Source organism: Stylophora pistillata, chromosome 2 (assembly GCF_964205215.1).
Source record: "Stylophora pistillata chromosome 2, jaStyPist1.2, whole genome shotgun sequence".
NCBI classification, from domain to species: Eukaryota; Metazoa; Cnidaria; class Anthozoa; order Scleractinia; family Pocilloporidae; genus Stylophora; species Stylophora pistillata.
In genome coordinates, this window is record NC_142520.1 from 41327474 (window position 1) to 41336855 (window position 9382).

A 9382-nucleotide genomic window follows, 5' to 3' on the forward strand; every position below is an offset into this window, starting at 1 on the left:
CAATTTCTGTGGAAAGATGTAAATTATACCGATGGCCAGTGGTAAAATCAGTTGAATTCGATGACAAAACGCAGCTCATAAGCTCGATAAAAGTTAATAAGCCTTTCTTCCTTAACCGTTTACTCATTTCCATGTCTTTTCCTCAGGATAATTGCTTTGTTTGCTTTCGGTGCAATGCGCAAAGACCTGTATGATCATTACGAGTAACGAAAAACACACCGTTAGTGGTCTCTCTCCGTCTTTCTGTCTGGCTCTGTTTCTCCCTCTAAACGATCCCCAAGGAGATAAATGCGGTGTGGCAAACTGGAAACCTGGAATTAACCACTATGGGTTCCGCTTTACAAGAAGCATGTGCTTTCGAAGTTATTCGTGCAAGACTGAATTGATCAAGATGATGACCACAAATATGTTGTAACCCATGGAAAAAGTCGGATTTTGTTAGCGAAGCTAGACGACAATTTGCGGGGTTATCAGTTACTTTCTTCTTTCAACGATTAATTCGACTAATACCAAAGGAAACAACGAGGTCGTTCACAAACATCCCTCAAAATTTATTCGCTTGAGAGCCCATTATTTACAGTACATTGACATCACTAGATAGACATAAGTTTCACAGATTTCAAGTATCAATATCAGCTACTGTTTTGATTCATAAAGACAGCTATAATGCTAATACGTCACATAATTGTACACAAAACATGCTATGACACCGGTATAAGTATCTACATTAACATACTGAGGGCCAAGCAAAGCTAATAGGGTGTACCAAAAAGCGATAAGAAACTGAAAACGTTTTTCGCTCCATATCATGGTCCTGAACGTTAATCTAATACTTAAATATTAAGACTCCAGTTAAGGTGTCCAACAGAAGTAACCTTCATGGATTTCCAATTTATGCTCCATTTATTCAAGAGAAGATCCTCTTTTGGTTTATTCTGAGGCGTGACCAATCATAATTTATCACCTTGGGGAGGGGAGGACGAGGAGGTTGAGGGTTTTGGGGGAAATCACAGGATCGTTTTTATGGGAATGGAGGCCTAGGGGGGTGAGTCTTAGCTAACCTAACAGATTATAAAGGTGGGAACTATAGAACATTGACTTTTGATGAGGGAGGACTATACCATCGAGCCTAGAGGGTGGAGGGGGAGGGGATATCAGGTAAATTTTATTTTCACACAGCCAAAATCCTTGCGAATCATCGAAGATTTTCTCCAAAACATCATTACGATGAAAAGAACTCGAAAAACCCCGAGGCCACAGCGGGTAACTAAAAGCTTACTGGTCGTATCTTCATTTCAGTTCTTTTAAGTGAGTAATCATGTCCTTTCCAGTGGGCCCAGCCAACGCCATTGTACCAATCGTTTTGTGCTTGGTAGTTTCTTCGGTGATAGTAACTATTTAGATTGCTCTTCCAACACGCTTTGTACCACCACCCTCCTTTACAAACCTCGCCACAGTTAACTTTCTCCTGTGAATCATTGTCTCGGTCTTTTGTTGTAAATGGGTAACCATCGTGATAAGAAAGCGAGTCTCCGGCAGTTCCTGAAATGATTCGATCAAAATTATTGTCGTCGAGAGATGATGATTATACTGTTAGCACTTGTTAAAAGACTTTATCAAACAGTCCTTAACTGATAGGAACTCAAGAGGAGGTAGTTTGGCCAAAAAGTTAGGATGCTCGACTTTTATTAGTCTCTGCTACTCGCTGAATTTATTTAATAAATAAACCCCTTCGGGCGGCAGGTTTGTCGGGTGATAATGTCCACGGCTGGGAGATTGTCCAAAAAATGAATATAATTGGCCGAGAAGCGAAGCTATAAAGGAAAATATGAAATTTTGAGGACAATCTCTCAGCCAAGGACATTATCAGCCGACATACCAGCAAGAGAGAACGGGGTTTATCTATTTTATATTCCTTCCATTAATTATCACATCGCAATTAAACTGCGCGTTGTTACGTGCATGAATGACCAACAGATGTCCGCTAACAGAGCATATTTAACAATTATTCCACGAGTGCGCGTTGGATATGAGATGATAGATAGCCAACGAGGCGCGTAGCGCTGAGTTGGCTAATAATCTCTTATCCAAAAGCGCGAGTGGAATAATTGTTTTAATAAAAAAACGCCCCCAAGATACCAGACAAATCTTCTCGACTTTATTTTGTAAGAAGAAACCGGATGTTACAATGTATAGATATTAGATTATGGTATATTGGCTCATATACCACAATGGCTAAGCCAGTAAAAAGTCTTGAATTGCATTATCCAATGATCCAGCTTTTAACATGAAATAAAAATAGACTCCCGAGTACGATATAAGGCACGCAACAAAAACGTAACAACAAGCAGTTACCCATTTTAACTATTATTTAATTAGTTTTACACTGTCTAAGTTACTTAGGTCAAAGATTAAGTTAAGCAGTTCGTAAAGCAGGCTTACAATCCTTCATGCCGTCCAAGTGTTCATCGTCCCAGATCAACTTCAAACTTCAACTTCCGCCGACTGAAGACCACAACGCTTGGCTTGCTTGATTCATCACATTCTTTCGTGTACACAAACTCTTCCGGAGGACTTCATAGTGAACGATAAATTCTTTATCCTCTTCCTTTCTGGCTATCGTCTTTTTCATCTCTTTCTTCTCTCCGGAAATCGCAAGGTCAAAAGGTAATCGCCTCATCACATCATAGCCTCCCCAAGTTCAGTCAGCCAGCCACGAGGGTAAGCCCTCAGGCAAATCTTCTTTGTACTTCTCACAAGCCAGCTTTCATACATTTACGTTAGGTATCTAGAATGTTCTATTACAATTTACAGCGCATTACAAGTTGTACTATTTTTGGAAACTGCTGAGTCGCATGAAAGAAGTTTTTGGAATATTACAGACAATAGGTAATTCTAGAAAAGTCTGGGATTGCGTGACAGATTCAGTGAAAATAATTCGATCCTCGTAACAGCGTTAACACAGTGAAAAAGCCAGCGGTGATCCGAATGGCAAATGCGCGTGATTGACGCAAGCAAGCAAGTACATTCGATTGGTTTAAGTAACTTTATTTTGAGAGTGATTGGACCAAAACTTGACAAGCTGTCATTTGAAATTAACTCTCATAATGCCCCTTAGATCAACAACTCGAAAACTTGGCGCTTTTGGTTCACATTTTTCGACGTGCTGTTCAAAAACTTGACTTTTGCGACCAGCTCCTTAATGTCACTATCGCTAGACTCAAAAAAACCAGTTTGGTTTCCTTACATGTAAATAGGAGAACGGAAAAGTTGAAACTCTTGTTTTGACTATGTTTCTTTTTCACGGAAAAAATCGGAGGACAAATATCGACGCGGACGGGGGTTATTGCGTGATAACTGTCATGTGATTTTGCACCACATGACGTAAAGTAACCAATAAAATCGCTCCAAAATTAGTGGTGGGCTATAATCTCGGTTACCCCCAATTCAACTCTTTATATGTAGCCAATTGGCCTCCCCCCCTCCCTGGCAATTAGTGTTCTTAAGCATTATTTTCTTTTATTTACCATGTCCGGTCCCTGAGAGCAAATTTACCTGAATAGCTTCCGATTCTTAAAGTGTAATCAGATCCTTCGCTCTCAACTTTGAACGTGGTGTACTCAGCGTAAACAGCATTCCCATCAAAATCCTCCAAATCTATGCGAAGTTCATAGACCCCGCTACTAGTCAGGCGGTGTATTTTGCCCAGTCCGAGCCAAAACTCGCTTGTTGTGTATCCAAAGCCGTGTTTGTAATGGTACCAGGTGCGAAAGAAGTCAACAGAGCCGTCCAGTCTCTTCTGGAACACAGTCCAACCCCCGCCAGAGGTTGTGTGGTCACAGTAAACATTAAAGTCACCTGAGCCATCAGGGTCAATTATATAAACGCCATTGCTTCTGGCTCCAGTGTTATAAAGCTCCCCGCAGTTTCTAGCCCCTGTTAGAGGAAACAAAAAGCGATCGCTCAACTTTTATCATTACTGACTGACGACAAAGTGTGTTTATCATTGCAGTTCATGACTGAGTTTCTTTAAGGGACTACAATCTTTGCTTCTAGTATATCTTGTGGTACTAATTATAGATTTAATGCATTATTCAAAGCCAGTACTCTTACTTTGGCAAGATTTTCCATTACCAATAAATCCAGATTTGCAGGAACAACTATACGAGCCCTGGTTATTATGGCAATCGGCATTGACATCACATCCATTTGAAGAACTACACTCGTCAATATCTATATAGAAATGACACAAATAAAGGCACCAGCAATAGTTGATGGAAACATTTCGTAAATTACAATACAGCAGTGCTGTGATAAGCTCTGATAAGATGCAGACACATCCGAGAACTAGTTCCATTCAAAGTGTTATTTATTCGAATTAACTATGCAAACTAACTTGGTGAAGAGCTTCTGTTGGCGACATGCAGAGAATGTCGAGGTATTAACGGGGAGGGGGTAGGGAAGAAAATGCAAGAATAGCTGCAACCTTGTTTCCAGGGAAAAAGCCCTGGTAACGAGGTTGGAACAGCTGAGGAGAGAGTGGGTGGGTGAGTGATTTCCACCCAGAATCCCACCCAAGGAAAAATAGTATTCTGATTCGGGTCAGCCTGTTTGAAATCTTCAATTTTAAAAGGAAAATTTACTCTTTTATATACAAGTATTGCCATACGCTTTAAAGATTCTTGCTATGCTTAAAGTTGTCGCCTCACTTCACAAGTAAATGGTATTCGCTGACTTTTCTTATTTCATTTTGTTTTTGAGGAAATAACTGTCTCAGTTTTTGAGGTTCGACAGACCTTCTCCATCAGATCCACCAAATATAAAATAACTCTCTTTAACACCTGCCGAAGCAACAACTAATTCAGACCCCAAATTAACCCTACCCAGGCAAAGTTTAATTTTCATACCCCCCGGGCCCGAAGGACAGTCAAATGCCCGTGGGCTGCCCGAGAGGGGAGGGGGGGTTTGAAGCTTCAAAGTGATTAGCACATTATTTGAGCCAAGTGTACCTGTACATGATTTCCCGTCTCCAACAAATCCAGTTTTGCAAGAGCAGCCGTAAGAGCCAAAAGTGTTGTGGCAGTTCGCGTTTACGTCACAACCCCGAAAAGAGTTACTTAAACACTCATTGAAATCTGAAACAAATTAGCAAGCTTAATCTTGAATGAAAAAAGTTGACGTATGATCATTGGGGGGAAAATCGACTTGTGAAGAGGACAAATTTTAGTAGGAAGACCACCTGGTCAGGGACTAGTCAGTATCTATCCCCTGGGGGTTGTCGGACGATTTTTGGATTGAACCTAGACGTGCAAAGGCAGAGGGGAAAAGGATACTACATGCCCCCTCTTGGCTTTTTAGATTTTATCAAGAGGATTTTATCTGGGCAACTATCCACGACAGGTGTTCGTTTACCTTCGAAACATATTTGCTGTGAACTTGGTGGAATCGGCTAGCTGGTAGATATCTGTGTCATTAACCAGGCTTGTTCGGTCAAGATGGCTGGATATCGGCCGAGTTCTTTTTTTGCATTTTTATGGACCGAGATGAAGTGGAGGTCTATAAAAATGCGAAAAAAAAAAAAAGACACGAGGCTAATATCCAGCCATCTTGAACGAACGAGCTTGGTTAATAAGGGATTTATCACATTGCAAAAAGATTTCGCTTTAGTAAGAATCAAGAATGACGTGTTTACTGCTAGAGCTGAGGAAAAAAGCCAACTATGTTTGTAGCACAATAAACTCACGAGAGTCATAACTGTTTTCTTTGTTTTGACTATCTTCTGCCGCCTTTTGCGTTTTCATAGCCGGAATTGTTTAAGAATTACGAATGTATTTCTAATAATGATTTTCCTCATGCGCGGGATCGATGCGGGCAATCCCGAGCGGGCAAGATGGGCCCATCTTGCCCACTCGGGTAGCCAATCACAACACAGGATTCGCTTTATCTTACCAACGGGCGTTGGGAGTGATGTAATAAATAGGAGATACTAAACGCCAAGTGGGTAGTAGTTTACGGGTTGATACGGATTACGAAAGTTGAAAAGGGAAGTACAGTAAACCTACTATTTATTTTTCTGAGTCTAGTCTATTTCCTGTCGAGTTCAATAGCTACTGATCTTTTGACAAGCGAAAAATGTTTGCTGGAAAAATTGTAAAAATTGAAAAGTCTACCAGCTGGATGACGTCACAGACCCCCAACAGTAACATTTGCATATGCATCCCATTCTATCAACGTGAACATGTAGACGACCTAAAAGGCTATCTAATTAGGTAAAGAAAAACTTTAAAAAATTGCAATCTAACGAAAATGCAAGGGAGGGGGAATGGTTCCAATCACCCTTCTATAACCACGGTTTTTATATGCGTTTGCATGTACGTCCAAGGGTTAAAAAACGTGCGACCGAGTTTAAATCGGTTCGAATCAGCGTTTGGAAGAAAGTTTACCAGCGCATTTCTTTCCATCTCCAATAAATCCAGTTTTACATGAACACCGATAGGAGCCGTAAGTGTTCCGACAATTGGAGTTGACATCACAAGCCCGAATGGAAGCGCTGCACTCATCAATATCTAAGGACAAAAAAGAAGAAAAAAAAAATGTAATACGGCAGAAAACTTCACCTGACGAAAATTGTAAATAGCTTGTAAATCAGCAAAACACAAAATGATGATTGGTAAGAGTTACCAAATTTGAGAAATTACATGTAAAGCACTATCTTTGCTAAATGAAAAAGACAAATTACTTTCACGTGAATAGCATTGCTCCCAGCAGCAACATTTGCATATGCATCTCATTCTATAAACGTCAACATGTAGACGACCTAACAGGCCATCTAATTAGGTCAAATTCAAAAATTCAAAAATTTCAATTTAACAAAAAATGCAAGGAAGGGAGAATGGTTCCAACCACCCTTCTTCAACCATGGTTTTGATATGAGTTTGCATGTACGTCCAAGGGTTAAAACACGCGCGACCGAGTTTAAATCGGTTCGAATCAGCGTTTGGACGAAAGTTTACCTGCGCATTTCTTTCCATCTCCAGTAAATCCAGTCTTGCATGAGCACCAATAGGAGCCGTAAGTGTTCCGACAATTGGCGTTGACATCACAAGCCCGAATGGAAGCACTGCACTCATCAACATCTTAAAGAAAAAAAAAGAAGAAAAAAACAATCTGATACGGGAGAAAACTCACCTGAAGAAAATTAAAAATAGCTTGAAAATGGTGGTTGGAAACTGGTAAGAGTTACCGAACTTGGGAAATTACATGTAAAGCATTATCTTCGCTAAAGGAAAAAGACAAATTACTTTCACGTGAATAGCATTGCTCCCAGCAGCAACATTTGCATATGCATCCCATTCTATAAACGTCAAAATGTAGACGACCTAACAGGCTATCTAATTAGGTAAAAAAAAAAAATTAAAAATTGCAATTTAACAAAAATGCAAGGCAGGGAGAATGGTTCCAACCACCCTTCTTTAACTGACCACGGTTTTGATATGAATTTGCATGTACGTCCGAGAGTTAAAAAAAACGCGCGACAGAGTTTAAATAGGTTGGAATCAGCGTTTGGACGAAAGTTTACCCGCGCATTTCTTTCCATCTCCAGTAAATCCAGTTTTGCATGAACACCGATAGGAGCCGTAAGTGTTCCGACAATTGGCGTTGACGTCACAAACCCGAATGGAAGCACTGCACTCATCAACATCTTAAAGAAAAAAAGAGAAGAAAAAAATTAATCTGATACGCGAGAAAACTCACCTGAAGAAAATTAAAAATAACTTGAAAATGAAGGTTGGAAACTGCTACGAGTTACTGAATTTGGAAAATTACATTTAAAGCACCATCTTTGCTAAAGGAGAAAGACAAATTACTTTCACGTGAAAAGTATTTCTAGCAATATTCCATCAGAGCAATAAATGAACGAATAAATGCACTTCAATTTATTAGTTCATGCAGCAATATAGTTGATGCTTTCTTACCCAATTCACAATGTTTCCCTGTGAACCCTTCTGCGCAAACGCACAAGTAACTGTTCTCCTCATACTGTGCGGCGCATGTCCCTTTGTTCTGACAAGGCCAACTGATGCATGGAGACTAAACAGAAAGAGGAAAACACAAAAATTAGGTCTCTCTAAGGGACCAATCAGTATTTATCGCCTGAGAGAGAGAAAGGACTTTGGGATGGATCACATGGAAAGGACGGGGTGAGTCGTCGCTGCCAGCAAATAAAGTAAGGAATATAGAAAAAAAAAACTGCAAATTACTGCCGATGAGGGTGTAGGTAGGGGGCTAGGGCTAGGATTAGGGTTAGGGTCAGAGTGTCCCCCCGGAGATAATAATGGCCAGTTCTCAGTGTTGTTTGCGATGCTAATTTGCACTAAAAAAAAAAAAAGAAATCAATCAATATTTTGATAAATTAATTAAGTATTACCATTTTCCACTCACCGCGATACTATAGTGATGGTGACTTTGACTGAAGACAAACTTCTCTGAGTTGTTGTAAATGTCCGATGGAAGCAATTCACAGATCACTTTACCAATTACATCGTGAAACGCGCCCAAGTTAAAAGAGAAACATGACGGAATGTTGACACAGGCGAGCCCACATTCGCTGCCTTTCAGAACAAAATCTGAACCGATGCTGGTGAGGTTGAGATAGGAAAACTTGTGAGGCTTAAACCTGGCATATGCCATTCCTCTATCAGTGCCGCGGCTCAGGGTTTTATTGCGCGCATCAACTTGAACTTTTGTACCTAGGAATGAGGAGGGAAATAAAGGTGCTTTAACATTTATTAACGCTAACACTTATTATCTAAAAAAATAATTAGTCACACTTAGAAAAAAAACAGTTGAAATCGCCAGTAGCATAAACCAAGGATTCTGATTCATCCGTTAAGTGGATAAATAGAATAAGAAAGATGGAATTTGAAGGTCCAAGGTTTAATTACTTGTGGAAGCCGCAGTAGTTTTTCAATTTCCCTCGCTCGTGAAAAGACGATAAAAACATTTGTTTCTTTCACCGAAATTAAAATTTGCTATATCTCTGATTCTGATACATTCAACAAACCTTTAGATGGATCTGGTAGAGTGACGATAATCATGAGTACACTAAGATAACTCCTGAATAGGTTTAATACTCCAAACTCCATTTTCAGTAGCAGCTGCAAACTGAACTCACGCTGCGACCGAAAAGCGATAGGTATTATGCTATTTGTATTGTGCGACTTTTCGGCAAAGTTAGTGTAAACCAATACATAAAATATCCTTATGGCTAATTGTTTAGATAAACAGGTCTCATACACAATCCATCAATCGAGGACCTGTAATGGAAAATATCAACGATTTTTATTGTCATTCAGTATTCTAACATATTCTTCCTAGTGGC

General features: G+C 39.9%; 1 protein-coding gene across 1 annotated transcript; it reads right to left on the reverse strand.

The window, feature by feature from the left end:
* Positions 1-540: 540 nt before the first annotated feature.
* On the reverse strand, positions 541-9146 carry LOC111344684 (microfibril-associated glycoprotein 4-like). The gene is made up of 7 exons (XM_088749502.1): positions 9065-9146; positions 8443-8750; positions 7977-8091; positions 7014-7136; positions 4393-4395; positions 3556-3936; positions 541-1542 (listed from the first exon to the last, which is right to left on the reverse strand). The coding sequence occupies exons 1-7, from the start codon at positions 9144-9146 to the stop codon at positions 1268-1270; spliced, it is 1287 nt and encodes a 428-aa protein (XP_088605628.1). The 3' UTR covers positions 541-1267.
* Positions 9147-9382: the final 236 nt, after the last annotated feature.